At 44.2% G+C, this 19,005-nt stretch overlaps 1 protein-coding gene across 1 annotated transcript in view; it reads right to left on the reverse strand.

Moving 5' to 3' along the window:
* The window catches only part of LOC121303098 (2-oxoglutarate dehydrogenase, mitochondrial-like), a 32,878-nt gene extending 15,078 nt beyond the window's left edge, over nt 1-17,800 (reverse strand). The window contains exons 1-9 of the mRNA XM_041233547.1: nt 17,587-17,800; nt 14,998-15,336; nt 9,992-10,180; nt 8,696-8,798; nt 3,582-3,697; nt 2,744-2,898; nt 2,135-2,281; nt 1,259-1,349; nt 166-345 (exon numbers count right to left, since the gene is read on the reverse strand). Coding sequence (XP_041089481.1) covers nt 166-345; nt 1,259-1,349; nt 2,135-2,281; nt 2,744-2,898; nt 3,582-3,697; nt 8,696-8,798; nt 9,992-10,180; nt 14,998-15,219 — 1,203 coding nt within the window. The 5' untranslated portion in view covers nt 15,220-15,336; nt 17,587-17,800. The remainder of the gene's footprint in view (nt 1-165; nt 346-1,258; nt 1,350-2,134; nt 2,282-2,743; nt 2,899-3,581; nt 3,698-8,695; nt 8,799-9,991; nt 10,181-14,997; nt 15,337-17,586) is intronic.
* Between the last annotated feature and the right edge of the window lie 1,205 nt (nt 17,801-19,005).

Below are 19,005 nucleotides of genomic sequence, written 5' to 3' on the forward strand. Positions count from 1 at the left end.
CAGACACACACAGAGAATCAGAGAGACACGCATGCACACAGTGACAGACACACAAAGACAGAGAATCAGGAGACATACCTACACACTCAGATCAGACAGAGACGCACAGAAACAAAGACACACAAACAGAATCGGACACACACACACACACACACACACACACACCCTCTTGCCGTCCGTGTCCCCGCAGTAGAACTGCTCTGCCTTGGTCTTGCCCTGCACCACGGGGTCCACGGCCTCCAGGTGGGAGGGGTTTGCCATGAGCGACAGCGTGATGTCACGATCCGTCACGCGGTTTATCCTGCGGTGGTACATCCCCAGGTGGTACTTCACATCGCCGGAGCCCTAGGGGTGGGGGGACGGGGACAGTCATGCAAGCGAAGCGAGCGAGAGAAGACAGCGGCTGTGTGAGGTACGAGTGGAATTCCTTTCAGACTGATGAGAGCTCACGCTGGCTGGGGTCGCGCTCTGCTGCTGCTGTTAATGACAGCCCGTTTCCTGTAATAACTGTCCGCTCCCGACAGGAAATATCGACTGGAGCAGCCCGTTGAAAAACCGCTCGCCACTTACTGCAGTGAACAATAAACCACAGCTTTGCTTTTATTAAACCTCTTATTAGCAGAGGCAGCATGATCATTTTTTCTGGTTTTTTGCTTTAGTTAATATGCAGCTTTATCTTAGTCAAATTCTATGATACAATACAAACTGGAATTAAGCAGCAGAGAGAGGACCAACACTGCATTAGAAGCCTCTGATTTCACACACTTAAGTGGACTAACACCAACACACAGTATTAACAACATCTCCAACTACTAGACAAAAAACAAGGCAGCTTCTCGCTGTTGAATTATTTTTTTATTTTTTTAATGCAAGTTGGTCCTTGTTTCGCTGCCGAATTACAATTGTTTTGCAAAGAATGCTGCGTTGGAATTCCGCTAGGTTTCGTAGTGCGGCACTTAGTTTTCAATTACAAGTTTTGAACATTTTAAACCGAGTATCGTTAGTGTAAAATTCATTGGGGGGGGGGGACAAATAAAAGCAACCTGGAATTCAAACACTCAAAGGCGCAATGAAAAACCCCAGTATCAGTGACGCAGTCTCCTGTATTTGATATATATACTGGTCTTTGTGGTGTTAAATGAGTCGCCCCCCCCCCCCCCCCCCCCAGTAAGGGGAGAATGGTGCGCCAACAAGGAACGAGTCTTGACGGGCTGAAGGGTCTTTTCTCGTTGTTTTGTTCTTAGCTGGACGGACTCACCTCGTCCGCAGCCTCGAGTTTGGAGTCAAACTGGCAGAAGATCTGCTCCAGCTCCTTCCTGATCACGTTGGCGAGAACATTGAGACGACCCCTGACAGAGAGAGGGGGGGGGTAGAGAGAGAGAGAGAGAAAGAGAGGAGAGGGAGAGAGAGCGAGGGGGAGAGAGAGAGAGTGTGGAGAGAGAGAGGAGAGAGAGAGGGGGGAGAGAGAGAGCGAGAGGGGGAAGACAGAGAGCGAGAGGGGGGAGAGAGAGAGAGAGAGAGAGAGAGAGAGAGGGGGGGGAGAGAGAGAGCGCGAGGGGGGGGAGAGAGAGAGCGCGAGGGGGGAGAGAGAGAGAGCGCGAGGGGGGAGAGAGAGAGAGCGCGAGGGGGGAGAGAGAGAGAGCGCGAGGGGGGAGAGAGAGAGAGCGCGAGGGGGGAGAGAGAGAGAGCGCGAGGGGGGAGAGAGAGAGAGCGCGAGGGGGGAGAGAGAGAGAGCGCGAGGGGGGAGAGAGAGAGAGCGCGAGGGGGGAGAGAGAGAGAGCGCGAGGGGGGAGAGAGAGAGAGCGCGAGGGGGGAGAGAGAGAGAGCGCGAGGGGGGAGAGAGAGAGAGCGCGAGGGGGGAGAGAGAGAGAGCGCGAGGGGGGAGAGAGAGAGAGCGCGAGGGGGGAGAGAGAGAGAGCGCGAGGGGGGAGAGAGAGAGAGCGCGAGGGGGGAGAGAGAGAGAGCGCGAGGGGGGAGAGAGAGAGAGCGCGAGGGGGGAGAGAGAGAGCGCGAGGGGGGAGAGAGAGAGCGTGAGAGAGTTATGCCAGGTTGTACAACTTGTTCCAAACCTGTTCTAAATGGTTTAATTAGACAAATGAATGAATGCTATACTCCGTGGCGGGTCTCTGCGTACCTGTGCGGCATGCCCATGATCACATTGTCCACTCCGTTCGCGCTGGACCTGTCGATGATGGTCTTCAGCGCCGGGATGAGGGACTCACAACCCTCCAGACCAAAACGCTTCTCCGATGACCACTTCCTCTGCAGGAACTCCTCGAACCTGAGACACACGACAACACGTCAGGGTGACTCCCCTCTCCACACTCACAGGGACTGATGTTCTGTGCTTCTCTAGACGCAACACAGAAGTTCTCTTGTGTCATTGCTCTGTATCTGAGTTAATGAATTAACGGACAGAGACACACACTTAAAGGATAAAGGCTTCTGCCAAATCAAATAAATAAATAATAATAATAATAATAATAATAATAACAATAATAACGTCAGAACCTAGTGCGGCACGAACGGATTATTAGGTTGTTCACTCTGAGCTTTCCAGAGCAGTACTGACAACTAGGTGAGCGTCACTGGAGTCAATCAAGGTAATCTACCCAAGTCCATCTTACAGCTTTCAGTTCACTTTTAGAACTACACTTACCAGAATGCACCGAGCAGGACTACACTTACCACAATGCAGTGGGGCTGGCGCGTCTCTACGTGAATGGGACACACACACACTGACCTGGTGGCGCGGACCATTCTGGCCAGCAGGGTCCGCTTCTCATCCAGAGTGAACTGCATCACCCCGGGCTTCTCGAACTTCTCCCGGATCCACTGGCACTGCTCCAGGTCATTGATGAACATGAACTCCACGCCGATGTGCTGGCAGTACGCCATCTACAGGAGCGGAGGTGCGACAGCAAGGGGGAGAGAGACTGAGGGAGATGGGCAGGGAAATTTCTTTCAGTGTAAAACAGTGTATGCCACAATCACAGAAAACTGGACTGGGAAGGAAAGAAGTGAACTGTGGTCACGTGGTTTCAGGGCACGGAGTCTGCATGCTGACCACGTATCAAGCCACGGGACTGCCACCCACATAATTCATGTCATTTTTTTTTTTAAACAAAAGTTAGTGCATGAATTCAGGTAATGTGTGTGTCTGCGTGCATGTGTGCGTGTCTCAGTGCGTGTACAGCTCTGGCCAAACGTTTTGATTACAATTTTCGGATTAAGACAATCAAAAATAAAACTATATTAACACAATTTAACATCATGTAATCAAAGAAACTACACAATGATATTGTAAAAAGTGTCTACCGGAAGCCATAATAGTCCAGTACAGTAAGTATTTCATGTTAGATTTCGAAACGTCACACTGTCAGTTAAAAACTGCCGAAGCGCTGGTGTGCAATTCAACGTGTTAATGTAACAAAATTATTCAGCAGCTTTCATTAAACTTTATGAAGCAACGTTAGTTCACTCTACAGGGTGATGAAAACACTTCTTAATCTGTGAAAGCAGGGTGTGGGGCGCGGAGGGCAGGGGTTTCCGTTTCTAAGGGTACAGGCAGTCCGCTCTACCTCCAGCCTGCGGATGATCTCCCTCAGAGGCAGGGCGCTCTCGCTGCCCCCGATAAACGTGGTGGTCGGCAGACGAAACACTTTGTCCAAATCTGACTCGTCCAGCCCGTAGAACCCTGCGTGGACATGGACAGGCGGAGGGGACCGAGGCAAAGCCAGTCCAAAAACAAATTGCACATGGAGCCGGGAACCGGGTAAGAATAATGAAAAGAAAAGATGAAAAAACACAAGGTTAGCAAACACAGCAACACATGCATAAAAAAACAATTAAAAAAAAACACCACGGTAACAATTAAATGGCATTGAAATGATCAAATGTGACACACACACACACACACACACACACACACACACACACACACACACACACACAGTATTTACATATAAGAAGTCCAGATTCGATTTGCATGGTGACATCATTGCACAGCAGCAGCAGACATTGCAGTTACAGGTCAAATGCAATTGTGTAAAGTGGAATGGTTTTAATTTGGGATGGTTTTAATTATAAAAGGCAAATCCGTGCAGACACAGAAAGGTGTTAGAAGAAAGAGGGGTCAGTACACACACACACAAACATTCCCACACTTGTGAGGGCTTCTCATTGACTCTCACTATATTTTTATTTACTGTTTCTAACTCCAGTCAAATAAAACTCCACACAGGGTGAAAGTTGACAAAAAACTATATATTTTTTGTCACTTATTTTTTTAAAAGGCATATTTAGTTCTTAAAAAGGTGTTTTACAAAACGGGCTTGTCCCCACAACGTCGTCTTTTCAGGAGTTACTGTCTTTATGGGGACATTTTCAGAGATTTTGTCCGCATATTGATAGTAATACCTGTTGATAGTAATACCTATTGATTACCCTACCCCCCCCCCCCCACACACACACACACACACACACACACACAGAGCGAAACATCAGGAGGTATTGGGTTTTGTAAAGAGAGGATAAAATAAAAAATAAATAAAAACCATCACAAATCCACTTCTTAAGCACCAAGTCCACATGCTGTGTGATTTCACTTCACTGTGAACGTGCAGAGGGCTCCTGGCTTTGCACATAATCTGAGACTCTGAATCCTGCCCAGACTGAGCTGTACAGGACACTCAACGTAAAAACTTTACACTACCACCAATTCCTTTAAAAAAATAAAAATAAAAATAAAAAATCGATCCCCAATTCCAATTGCCGTTCCCTTTTAATCAACGACAGCACATCGTCGTTCAAAAAATTGCAAAAAAATGGCTGCGAAGGAAAGCAGCTGCACGATCGCGACAGCATTAGTTAACTCTCTAAAATATCAATTTCGAAGGAATTGGAAATAGATTTTAAAAAGGAAAAAAACAGGAATTGAGCCTGAAGCTGTCACTACTAAACATCATCTCTGGATTATTCAGAGACAGAACCATAGTAATAAAAGACAAGCACATGAAAAGTGGAATCAGATAAGGGGATGAAGCAGGGAAGACACAGAACGGGGAAAAAACCCCCCCACAAAACTCAGGCGACGCGGGGGAGGGTGAAGGGATGCTCGATCGAAGCCTGCTGTGTTTTTTAAAACGGGCAGAAATATACATATATATTGTAAGATTTACAAAATAAATAAAATCGAGAAAAGAAAAAAACACAGAACACAAAAGTAAAATGAAACTCAGATTTTGTGCGGCTAACAAAACACTAACATCAGCTGGTCTGCAGTTCACACAGCCAGACGAAGCATCGCCGTTTCAGAGTCATCGAATAGTGTCAAGAGCCTCTCAAAAACTCAAACTGAACTTGAGAGAAAGAAAGATACATAGAGAGAGAGAGAGAGATAGATAGATAGAGCAAGAGAGAGACAGACAGAGACACAGAGAGAGATTGATAGAGATACAGAGAGAGAAAAAGAGACACTGATAGAGAAACAGAGAGATATACAGACAGATAGAGATACAGAGAGAGAGATAAAGACTAAGAGAGACACAGAGGCAGAGGTGTTAGCAGGCAGGTGCGTACTTCCTACAGTTAACATCGCCAGCCAAGTCTTGAACACGGCAAGGTCTGAGAAGGCAGCAGTGAGGGAAGCGGGACAGTTAGGGCCACCAGTGTGAGGAGGAGGTGAACGAAACAGAAACACATGTAGAAGAACACACAGTTTAAAAAAAACAAACAAACCAACAAACAAACTCCCACATTATACTGCGTGTGGCTCACAGCACTCCTATACATGTATCAGAGCACCCCATTGCTTCTGTATCACAGCACCCCATTGCTTCTGTATCACAGCACCCCATTGCTTCTGTGGTTCTGATTTGCTGTGTGTCTGAAATCAAACCACTGGAGCTGAAAACCTGGAGCAAAACAGGCGAGTGAGTGACTGTCTCATTTAATGGATGTCTTTAACAGAGCACATGTGCAATTCATTTAAAATGGTCAGAGAAAAGGAACACAGAGCCACACGTGATAAAACGCAGGAGACCTTTTAGAAGCTGTTTAAGACGCCTGATTAAAGCACAAAGCGGTCGAACATTTTCACACCCCAGTGCCTATTGTTTCTGTATCCCTGATTACTGAGCGGAAACGGAGAGTCTCACACCCAGAGGTTTCCACGCAGGCGGGTATATGCAGGATCTCAATGACAGGTCATAAGGTGTTCTGAAACATTCACTGTATATACTGTTGTTTTTGTGTGTTGCTGTAAAGCTTGGGATTAATTTTAACTTTGTACATGCATCAGATATGGTTGAAACACTAAGGCTGCAAAGCACAACTGCTATAAAGCATTCCACCTCAAAACACAGGGAAGCAGAGCTGCCAATTCAGCTAATAATAAGCGGGATTGGGCTTGTCTTTTTGAGAGTTGCGGTTTTTAATTAGCATAACACCCACACTCTAGAACGGATCATGCTTGTTTTGAAGAACAACTTAATGCTATTTTCCTGTCAGAAATCTGGCAACCCTGCAGTGAACACTACCCTACCCTGGCGACTAGATATACAAAGTACTGCAAAAGTTTAGCTTCACCTAGAATTTTAGGATTGAAACAATTATTATTAACAATTATTATTAGAAATTTAGCAGATGCTTTTATTCAAAGTGACTTAGAGACTGCTTTATTAACAACTGCTGCAGGCTCACTTCCAATTGTTTTATGTCTCATTCATAGAATAAAAATATATGAACATGAGTTTGATCTTTTATTTATCATCACATAATCAAAAATAACACCATAAATGTCGCTAGTGATAATGGACTTATTTTCCAATGCGCTGTAATAAACATGACTTGTGTAAAACTTGGTCAAACGATTAAACTAGAAAGACGCTCCATTTAACGACGTCTGTTACTCTACAGAGATGCTAAAAAATAAAAGAACACCCTAATAATTTCAAATGACAAACCTTTTCGACTAGAAGTTGAATTTGCTCCCTCGCCACTACGTTTCTCATTGTGTTTAAGTTGCTCTAAATTCTGCACTGTTGCATGTTTGACAGTTATAGGTGACAACTGCACTCTAAAATAACATGATTTTTTTTCATACTGCAAACTGGGATATTTAACTTAAATTTGGCTCGGTGCTCCAGTGGTTAAAGAAAGGGGGCTTGATACCAGGAGGTTCAAATCCCAGCTCAGCCACTGACTCGCTGCGTGAGACCCTGAGTAAGTCACTTAGTCTGTGTAAGGCGCTTTGGATAAGAGAGTCTCTAAATGAGCAATTAACGACAGGCACGCCTGCCAACAAAAGCCCAGGCAGTGAGCATTTGCATCCACTGCAGACCTTCGACCAGTGAAAGGACTTGTTTAGAAGCACACAGCAGGCAGCAGGCACCGCGAAATGAAACACACAGCTCTCTCGTTACTTCCAATATATCTGAGTCTCGGAGTCCTCCAGGGTTTATAGGCATCATTAAAGAACCAACTGATTAGAACATCTGTATCAATAACAGAGCGCTGCGCTGCACAGCTCTGACCAAAAGCACTGCATCTCACGACAGAATTAACAAACTGTGCTTCACAAAGTCGACCGAAAGCTGCTGAACAATGTTATGTTAACATATTGAATTGCACATCGCAAATGAAAAATGAGACATTTCAAAATCTAAACATGAAATACCACTATACTACTATTATTATGGCTTCCGGGAGACTTTTTTGCGATATCATTGTGTAGTTTTTTGCGATATCATTGTGTAGTTTTTTGCGATATCATTGTGTAGTTTTCTTTGTAAATGAAAAGATCTAAATTATGTTCATACAGTTTTTTTTTTTAATAATTTTTTAACCCTTTGCAGTCCTATGTCAGTCCGACATTACAATTTTCCCTTGCCAGTCCGATGTCAGACCCTGTCTGGCATCATCAGAAAGACGTCAAGCAAGGGTCTCTAGTCGTGTTTTCTCTGGAAAAAGCAGAGAAAACAAACCTTTCAATGGCCGAATGAAGTGGGGGGGGGGGGGGGGGGGATAAAAGGGGCGTGTCTGAGGAATACTCATAGCCCCGGCACCACCATGGTAACACAGACACAAGCAAACAAGATAGCTGCCTCCGCACCCAGCGCTCAAAGAACACCACGGACATCTGCAGAGATTTTTGAGATGTTACAGTAATAAAATAATGACTTGGATCGCATTATTGAGGAGTTTGGTGATAAAACGAGTGATCAGGAGAGGATTTATCAGTATGCACGTCTATAAAGAGGTATGTGAAAAATACAGCGAGCAAGGGGTGGGGCTTGGCTGGAGATGCAGTACTGAGTGTCCTTTTGCGATGCAGTGCCTTTTAAACCTGTTTTACTCTGGGGAAAAAAATTAAAATGTGAAAATAAATTGGACCCGACGCGCCTGACAAGCGCTGAATAACTGGACCGCAAAAGGGTTAATTATGTTTCAATTTTAAAATTCTAGGTGATGCAAAACTTTTGGCCAGAGCTGTAATAATACTGTACTGTACGCTGTACTGTGGCAACCCAAGAAAACCATGGAGAGGCAGAAATGAAGGCATTCTCTAAAAAGAGTTTTCATTCCAGCTAAACAGGCTGATAAGTGTGTGTGTGTGAGGAAGAGGGCGCTTGACAGCAGAGACAAAACACTCAAGCAGTTTCTACTCGTCTGTCTGTCTGTCTCTGTCCCTCACCGAGTTTGTCAGAGGACGTGATTATATCTGCAGGGACAAACGAGTCCAGATCGGCGTCCATGATTCCCAGAGGATCCAGCTGAGCTACGTGGTGCCCGCGAATCTACAGGGAGAGAAACAGGAATACGGACCCACGAGGAAAAGAACACAGCGAAGGAGGAAGGTGTTTTGGGGGGGGGGGGGGGCAGACAGAAAAAGGAAGAGAAGAGGGTGGGGGAAACACAACATTAGCACCACTGAGTGTGGTTCAATACAATTCCTCACTGAATGTTACTGGGGCATCGTCAACATTTACAATATTAATCCCCAGAGGGTCGAGCTTTGCAATGCGGTGACCTCTCACCTAGAAGCAAAGCGACAATGACACAGTTGGTGAAAAGTTTTTGGGTCGTCTTATTAATTAATAAATTAATAATTAATTATATTAGGTATTGGATTTTTAAATTATTATTATATTGTCAATTAAAAAAATAATTAAAATGTAGAAAAAATTAATAATTATAAATGAAAACATTGTACTATTGTCATGTTCTGAATTAATAAAAAAATAGATTATTATTATTTCAGACTTCAAAGCTTCGGTGCAGTTAATACAAGGGCATGGCTTTCAAATCATGAAAACAAAGCAGTAGCATGAAATAAAACAAAGCTTTTCTAATTTATAAAAAGAAGTGAAGTAGTTAAATTTGAGAAGTGATTTGAAGCCACTGTTGCTCCAAACAGGGAGGGCTGGAGCGTTTCGTTTCTATCGGGCTCTGCAGCTCCTTCCAAACGCTGGTTCAGAAGGGCTGCTTCATGCTTCTGTCGCTGATGACCGTGGGTACGGCAAGCGTGCGGGCAGCTATAAAAGCCGTGCAGGCTTCACTCCGCCCGCGCGGCGAACGTGGACGTTCAGCTTCATCCGACCCTGTGCGATTTCAGGTGGCAGATGCGTGAGAAAAGGCTGCAGGACTTTCCAAAAAAAAAAAAAAAACCAAAAACCAACAAGCGTTGGAAGAGTGGGGGTGACGTCATCCCGACCTGTCGCACAGGGTTGGAGACCCTCGCCTCCGAACAGAAATGACATCGGAGTCTGAAGTGTGAACCAACCTCCAGTGTGTAAATCTGCAGAGGCACGGGGCTGCAGTTCTACAGGGGCTCTTATAGTAAGGGAACCTGCATACTGTGGACTGCCCAGCAGTTTGATGCACTCCTCCTTGCTGCCTAGACACACTGTGGCTGATCAAGCTGCTAGTAAAACCCGGACTGGGTGAAACGGCTCTGCAACAGGAGTTCGATTCCACCTCCTGAGCTCACCTGATAAGCCCTGATGAGCGACTGCACAGCCAGATGATCCTCCACCAGCTTCTCCACGTTGGGCTGGGCCGAGACCAGGGACTGTGCCGACGCCAGGCTGGGCAGACTCACGCCCAGAGGGGGAGGGCTCTGGTAGGCCATGCCTGGAGGGGCGCCTGCATTCGCATTGCGGAAGAAAACATCCCATGACTGAAAGAGAGAAAGCAACACAAAAACACACAAACAAACAAAAAAAAAACAATCAGATCATGTGTATTTTTTATATATATATAATGGGGGAGGGGGGCGCTGTATTTTTCGGAACCCTGCCACTTGCGCTTTAAGGCAAAAATGTATTTCATTTTTATGATGGGGCTTCAGAACTGCTTTTTCAGCCACAATTTTTTTTTTTTTTTTTTTTAAAATCGAAAAACTGAAGAAAAAAAAAAAAATCTGCAACAACTCAGTCCTTCAATTACAAAAAAAAACTGATGTGGAGAGTTCAACTCAGCTAATGAATTTAAATTAAAATAAAAAAGCCTTTACATTGATGCCGACTATCAAAAGATCACTCCGAGCGAGCGACCGCATTTCTGCACCTCCATTCAACAGCGGCTTTTATAAACGACTTCGCTGGATTTACTGCAGTAAGAAGCTAAAAGGGCTTGGAGTTGCCAAATGTATATTTATTTATCTGTAATGTACCCTAACTTGTTGCATATTGTATTCTGAAGCTTGCATTGTAGCCCCGTACTGACCTGTAACACCTGCAAGTTGCCTTGGATAAAGGAGTCTGACAAATAAAGAATAACAACAACAATCAAACACCCATTGCGGCCCATAATGGCTTGTCTGATCACGTCTGCTTAAAACTACAAAAACAATTATAAAAGATGTGGGCAATGCATAATCCACCTCCCCCCCCCTTACTTCAACAGATCCAAAAACATAAAGATCATGCAAGAATGCGTACATCCTTCCAGTTAATTACTACACAAAAGAAAAGCCCACTCCCAGAGCTCTTACTGTATTCCTCCAGCGACGAATGCTAGACCAGAGCCAGGAGAGAATGCCACTGCACCCACTCGTGCTTAATGTCAACTGTGTAGTTCTTAAACAGAAGCTTTGCTAGATCTGGGAACAATGGGGACCCCTGTGTAGTTACAACTGGATTCATATGGACTGCAAGAATCAGACCAGCTATCTGCCTGGAGGAAGGACGGATTCCCAGAGGTTTCATTTCCCTCAATAACCTGCTTTTACACACTCGAGCGAATGACATTTCATAAACAGGGGTTCTCAAGTTTCATTAGCAATCTCCTATTTTCTTGTTACAACCCTGTTTTTTAAAATCACAAGGCTTGGCGGTCCAGCGGGTAAAGAAAGGGGTTTGATCCCAGGGGGTTCAAATCCCAGCCACTGACTCGCTGTGTGAGGGACCCTGAGCGAGTCACTGAACCTCCTTGTGCTCCGTCCTTCAGACACAAAACAAGCGAGGTCCTATTGGAAGAGACTCTGCAGCAGCAGCGGTTGTTGATGACGCAGAGTTCACCCCCCTGGTCTCTGTGAGCCGCTCTGGATAAAAGTGTTTCCTAAATGACTAATTAGTACTACTAATAATAATTATTTTTTTACACACTGCTGTGCAATCCAGCCAATTACTTTTATAAACAGGGGGTTCTGCAGTTTTATTAATCCTATTTTCTGGTTAATCTGGTGTATTGTTCCACATGTTACAGAAGCAGTGAGAGGACTACAGACTCGCACAGCAGACCCTTGTTTACATTGCAATCTGTACCACACACAAAAAAAAAGAAAAAAGAAAAGATATCTATATATTTTTTCTAGTCTGGTGTGTGCTCTATGTTTTTGAGCTGGTCCAGGCTTTACATTCACTCTGTGAGCTTGATATTATTATTATAATAATAATAATAATAATAATAATAACACTCCTATTGCAGTGAGGTCTCAGCTAGAGCAGGTTTTATATTCATCACGAGACTCCCATTGCAGAGCAGCGAGAGCCAGTCCAGGTTTCAACACGGTTGCTTTGATCTCACCTGATTCTATTTGAACCTGCATTTCATTCTGGCGCTAATTGCCGTATTCGGGTTATTAATTTCCACTCGTTAGTAATGTAATTTCTTCTAGTGTAATTTAAACAATCTGGTATTCCAAGCTTAACAACTATTAATTAAGGTTTAAAGGGAGGGAGATGAAAAATAAAAACCCAAAACTAGAAGCCCTAAATATAATATTACAGTGAGGTTTTTTTTTTTCTCCCCCCTCATTCAGAAAATAAATGTATTGAACTTTGCCCTCCACGACATCTGATTGAAAGATAACCCTGTCGGTACAGTCAAATCACCTCCGATTACAAACCTGGAGAACAACGTGGCAGAGAGACCTTAATCACGTCATGAAAGCCAGGACTGGGGGCAGGACTAGTGGACTTTAGACCGGGGGTGTCAAACTCAGGTCTCGCAGGGGGCCGCAGTGTCTCCTGGCTTTCGTTCCACCCCGAGCTCTCGGTTACTTAATTGGTCTAATTATTTGATTAATTGGAACACATTTTAACACTTGCGTCCGGGCCTCGAAGTGTTCTACAGGCAGTGTACCTTGAATCAAGTCATGAACTGTAAAACTATTAAAACATGTCCAATTTTTAAAATAATTAGATCTGTTATGTTAATTGACAGCTTAAGCTGGAACGAAAACCAGAAGACCCTGCGGCCCCCACCCGAAACTTCAGCTCCCAATTAAAACTCACTTGATGTAACTGTTTGTTCAAGTCGGACACGTTTCGTGTTTAAAAGTTCTTTCACAGCCGACAATTTAGAAAAGATTCAAGGTAAATCTTAAATGTGTCCCAAATGAATCAAATAATTAGACCAATTAAGTAACTGAGAGCTCGGGTTGGAAGGAGAGCCAGGAGGCACAGCGGCCCCCTCCGGGAACGGAGTTTGGCATCAGTTATAGAGCCTTACAAAAAAATGCTATATATATATATTTCTTGAGAAGCATTCTCATTAACACCACTGCATTTCCAGTAGCCCGTATGATCACCCTGCTGATGAAGTCACAGTCTGTGTGATGACTCAGCCAGGCAGCACATGCTGCTCGGAAACAAAAGGAATGAGAGTTTATCTTCAAACTGGGAACTCTGGAACCTCTGGGAATGAACGTCCTGTTCTAATAATCACTCCGCCATCCACAGAATTTCTGTAAAATCAATGTAAATATTTTAAGCGTGTTGTGAACATTTTTTTTTTTAAAACCTTTTCTCATTATTTATATATGTCACTAAAACACCTGTCTGTCTGTCTGTCTAGATAGTAGCCACTACGCTTTGATACAGCTTTAGTAGTGTTCTACTCATTCAACACAATGCATGTTTAAATCTCAGTTTTTGCTTCATTTTTGGCTGTACTCGCATCTAAACACAGACTGCAGCCTATTCAAACCCATTTAAAAAACAGAACCTTACAAGGGAGCTGTAGTCACAGCTAGCTGTACCCATTCACTGCGTGTGGACGGATGGAGTCGGTACCGTTTGTATTGACACAAGACCACAGCACAGCTCACTGTAGATCACAGAGTGGTCCTTGAACGAAGAATCCGTGTGTTTTATGTTTTATAGCTGGTATGAACACACTCTCTCCAGATCTCATTTTTAACAGCATGGTCCGTCATTAACTGATCCTTTGATCTTATCATTCCTCCTGCAAGTGGCTGCTCAGGACCGCAGGCATGAATCGGGACGCAGAATCGTACCAGGGCCTGCGAATCGCGATTCATATTGGACTAGATCTTGAGAGATTAGGGTATCAGTACAGGGTTGTTGGTTTTTTTCATTTGAACCCTACACAGTTTGGGGATCCAGGGCTCGACTCACAAAACTTTAAGGGCTGTTTTTAACAAATTACTTTCCCTAACCCATTTCCCCTCAGAAGAGGTTAAAACAGCGCTTTGAAAAAAGTGAAATCAAACCGCCACAAACTTTGAAAAACATTCCTCACCAAAATAAAAAATAAAAAAAACAGCCCATGTAGTTCTGTGAACAGCTCCCCCTCCCCCCCTCATTTCACATGTTGTATATTCCACACAACTCTACACACACTTGTCGGTTTGTTTTGAAACTGTTTCTACATAAAAGCTGCATCTAGTATCCTCTTAAATTCAGCACTTTCATTTTCCTTCCACCCTTGCTTGCTTTCTCTTTCCTATTCAGCCAAAAAACAGAAGTCAACGCGAGAACAAAAAGACACCAGTCAGCTGGTTCCAGGAGCCGCAGAAAAATTCCAGAATCGCGAGTCCGCGTCTCTCTCCCTCCTTCCTGCCCTCGTACAGAAGTATAAAAAATAAACAAATAAATTAATTAAAATTCCCCTAATAAAAGGAAAGCCAGACAGGACTGGCCTCTTGATCTGGTCAGGGGCTTCGTTTTGTTTTTAGTTTTTGCTTTGCAGCTTGGTTGGCTGGGTTAGCTGTCTTTTAAAAACGCTACACAGTCAAACCTCTGTCACAAGCCTGTCTGTACACTGTGCAGCTGTGACCAAAAGACTTGCATCACGTAGAATTTTAGAACGTAGGCATCTGAGCATCTTCGCACGATCGAATTTAATAAAAAAAAAAAAAATATATATATATATATCTGATATCTATATATTATATCTCTTATATTATTAATACTATATATATAACTTACTGTATTGAATCTAAACATTCATTTAGATCTTTCATCTAACATCATGGAATCAAAGACAGTACACAACAACAGTGCAAGGGTCTACCAGAAGCCATGATAGTATACATTATTTCATGTTAGGGGAACACCTAGGCCCAGTACACAGTGCGGCCTGTCAACAGTTTGACCGCAGCGGTTTACCTTGTCCTAACGCAGAGGTATCCTTCCGTTAGTGTTTTTGGAAAACGTGATGATTACAATTGAGAACAGCACTGGAAATCCGTTTGCTGTACTCTGTTATATTATTGGTTTTTTTTTTCCCCTCTCTCTCTCTCCTTACCTTATGTACACTTTTGGGGTTTTCCAGCCAGGCAAAATACATCTCCTCCACATAGTTCGAACTCGTCCCGCTGAGAAACGGCTCGGCCGCGACCGGTGCGGAGAAGCACCTGATTGGCTGAAACGTCCTGGGCGCGGCCGGCCGTTTGTGTGAATGATTCTGAACAGTCCGGGAGGCCGCCAGGGGCCTCAGCCTCGCTGCACAAGTCCTTAAGTGGTGCATGCTTCTGAAACCGCGTTGATAACGCCCTCTCTGCGTTTAACACCCTTCTCTCTAGAAAAGAAAGACCCAGCGTCCCGCCCTCCTTCGTCTGCAGTCTCTCGTTCCACCAAGATCCGTCTGGTTACAGGAGAAAGATGTCAAGAAGAAAAAACAAGAAAAAGAAATTAACTTCGGATAACATTATCTTATTTAAAAACATGTTACTTTTTGTTATTGTGTGTATTTATGTATATATCAGATTGTTAGTTTGCAGATGCTTTTATCCAAAGCGACTCACAGAGACTGGGGGGGGTGAACTCTGCTTCATCAACAACCGCTGCTGCTGCAGAGTCTCTTCCAATAGGACCTCGCTTGTTTTGTGTCTGAAGGACGGAGCACAAGGAGGTTCAGTGACTCGCTCAGGGTCTCACACAGCGAGTCAGCGGCTGGGATTTGAACCCCCTGGTATCGAGCCCCTTTCTTTAATCACTGGACCACCAAGCCTCCTAGATAAAGGCTTCTAGTCAAAGAATTGGTCATGAAACGTATTAGGTTTTTTGGTACTGTGTTTTCTACCTGAAACACTTCATGGTTACTGTCTGAATATTTGAGTTGTTGTCAGTGTTTGTGCAGGTCCCAGGGCTGGGGTGTGGGCTGTCCCTCCGAGACTCCTTGTTCTGAGGAGTTCCTGGTTCTGCTGCTATCCTGTATTCTGCTCTTTCCAATGTTTAAATTGCACTATTTCATTTATATTAGGCTATACGTTATTCTGCTCTTTCCACGGTATTAAGGCACTACTTCATTATTATGCTGCTATCCTGTAATAAATTTTCCACGTGCTAATGCACTACATCATACACTCTTTCCACTGTATTTAATGTATTATTTCATGTATTCTGCGGCTATCATGTATTCTGCTAAAGTTACAAGTATCCATGCTGTATGCACTGCTTTCATGTATGATAAGCACTATTGACATGTATTCTGCTCTTTCCATATGTATTAAAGCAAAAAACTTTCATTATTATGCTGCTATCCATGTATTCTGCTCTTTATCACTGATGTTAATGCACTATTTCATCTCTATGCTTGCTGATCAGTCATTCTGTCTCTTACACTGCGATTTAAAGCACTATTTCATGTATATGTGCTATCCTGTATTCGCTCTTCCACTGTATTTAATGTATTAGCATTGGTGTGCTGCTATCATGTATTCTGCTCTTTCCACTGTATTTAATGCACTATTTCATGTATTATGCTGCTATCATGTATTCTGCTGTTTTCCACTGTATTAATGCACTATTTCATGTATTATGCTGCTATCATGTATTCTGCTCTTTCCACTGTATTTAATGTATTATGCATTGTGTTTTTTTTTTACTGTATATCATGTATGATGCATTTCTCTGTATTATGGATTTTCTTGTTGTTGCTGCATATTGTAAAGCGTTTTGTGATGGTGCTCCGCTATGAAAGGCGCTATATGAAATAAAGATTGATTGATTGATTCCCCAGAGCGCTGCTAACTGCTATTGCTACTCGTACTGATAAGATTCATAAGATTAAAGCCCACCAGGAAACTTCTTCAAGCGGCTCGATGCTAGCTGTTGAAACAAACGGAGATTACAATGACTTTGCCTTTATGAGGTTCGCCTATTAAATGTTACTACAGGAAGGGAAAATACCCGTAACAACAAGCGAAACCAAACCACACAGACCCGCCGGTACCTGGGACACACGCAGTTTAAACTGTTCCACAGAGCGGTACGTGCAGCTCCGTTTGGGCAGTTTTAACCTTGCTCGACCAGCTGCATTGCAGGGAGGGTGCATTGCCGGCGCCGGTCGTTTCTGTTGACCGCGGGAGTCGATTGCACGGCGCTGGTTTGCACACCGCTACTCGGCTGCTTCTTTAAACAGCGCTAGAGGCGTGTGAAAGCTTGCAACGGCACGGCGGCTACACAGAGGCACAGTTTCGGTCGCCCCGGCGGGTTTTCTCGTCTGGTTTCGTAGTTTATTATCTCTGCAGACGGGATCGCGGTGCTGACCTTGCAGCGCCACCGCCACGCCGAGCTGCAAGCAAGCTCCGGGCAGCACGCCGAATCCCCGACAACGATTGGGCGCAGCGCCCAGGGCAACGCCCACAAATCGAATGCCCTTGCTTTGCTATTGGGTAAGCGCGCTGCCCGTCAGTTTGCCCTTCCCGAAGCCGGCAGTACGAAGATTACATTCATTACTGTGGGCAAAAAAAAAAAGCTATCTAGTTATTTACAGAAGCAAACCACGCAATTATTAGTATATTAATGTTTGTGAGCGGGTTTATAAAACAGTTCACCAAAACAAAACAAAAACCCCAAAAACCCCTCAAAATAAAACACAAGCGAATCTTACCTTCTGTCTGGCAACTCCCGCGGGCGAGATAACGTGTTTGTTGTTTTTTCTTTTTTAAAGAACTCACAAATATAAGTCTCTGTCGTCGTGCTTTGCGTTTTTTCTTTTTTGTTTTGAATCAGGTGTATAAAGGCAGCGCCGCCGCTCCTCTGCGGGCTGGGAGAGCGAGAGAGGGAGGAGGACGCGCTGCTGCGTCATCCGCAAGAGGGGCGGGGCGCTGAGTGACGCAGCGTGAAGGAATATCCGCTACAACGTGTGTGTGTGTGTGTGTTGTGTGTGTGTGTTGTGTGTGTGTGTTTTTTTTTTGTGTGTGTGTGTGTGTGTGTGTGTGTGTGTGTGTGTGTGTGTGTACTGGTCACATGTGTGTATCACTGGTGTGTGGTGTATACTACTGTATCACTGTGTGTGGGTGTGTGTGTGTTATTATACTGTATGTATCACTGGTGAGTGTGTGTGTGTGTAGGTGTGTGTGTGTATATACGTATTACGGTATCACGTGTGGGTGTGTGTAATACTGTATATGCACTTGCAGAGTGTGTGTGTGGGTATAACGCTGAGTGACTGTGTGTGTGTGTGTGTGTGTATATCTGATCACTGTGTGTGTGTGTTTGTGTCCCGGTGTGTGTGTGTGTGTGTGTGTGTGTGTTGTGTGTGTAACGTGTGTGTGTGTGTTGTGTGTGTGTGTGTGTATAGTGTGTGTGTGTGTGTGTATACTGTATCACTGTTTGTGTGTGTGTGTGTATATACTGTATCACTGTGTGTGTGTGTGTATACTGTATCACTGTGTGTGTGTGTGTATATACTGTGTGTGTGTGTGTGTTTGTATATACTGTATGTGTGTGTGTGTGTGTGTATATACTGTATTCACGGTGTGTGTGTGTGTATATACTGTCTCACTGTGTGTGTGTGTATGTAGTTACTGTGTGTGTGTTTGTAACCTGTGATCACACACACACAGGTGTGTGTATGTACGTAGTGTGTGTGTGTGTGTGTGTGTGTGTGTGTGTGTGTGTGTGTGTGTGTGTGGGTGTGTGTGTGTGTGTGTGTGTGTGTGTCTGTGTGTGTGTATAGTACTGTACCACTGTGTGGTGTCGGTGTGAGATACTGTAGCACTGTGTGTGTGTGGTGTATCTACTGTTATTGTGTGCTGTGGGGTGTGTGTGTATATATGTGTGTGTGTGTATATTACCCAGTCTCACGTGTGTGTGTGTGTATATACTGTATCCCTGTGTGTGTGTGTGTGTGTGTGTGATGTAATTGACAAGTGTGGTATGTATCACTGTGTGTATGACATGTGGTGTGTGTGTACACAACACATTCTATACTGACATGTGTGTGTACCATATCGTAGCATCACGTGTGGTGATGTGTGTGTAGGAAATATACTGCACACTCACAACGTGTGTTGTGTGTATATAC

The sequence above is a fragment of the Polyodon spathula genome, chromosome 31 (genome assembly GCF_017654505.1).
Source record: "Polyodon spathula isolate WHYD16114869_AA chromosome 31, ASM1765450v1, whole genome shotgun sequence".
In the NCBI taxonomy this organism is placed as follows: Eukaryota; Metazoa; Chordata; class Actinopteri; order Acipenseriformes; family Polyodontidae; genus Polyodon; species Polyodon spathula.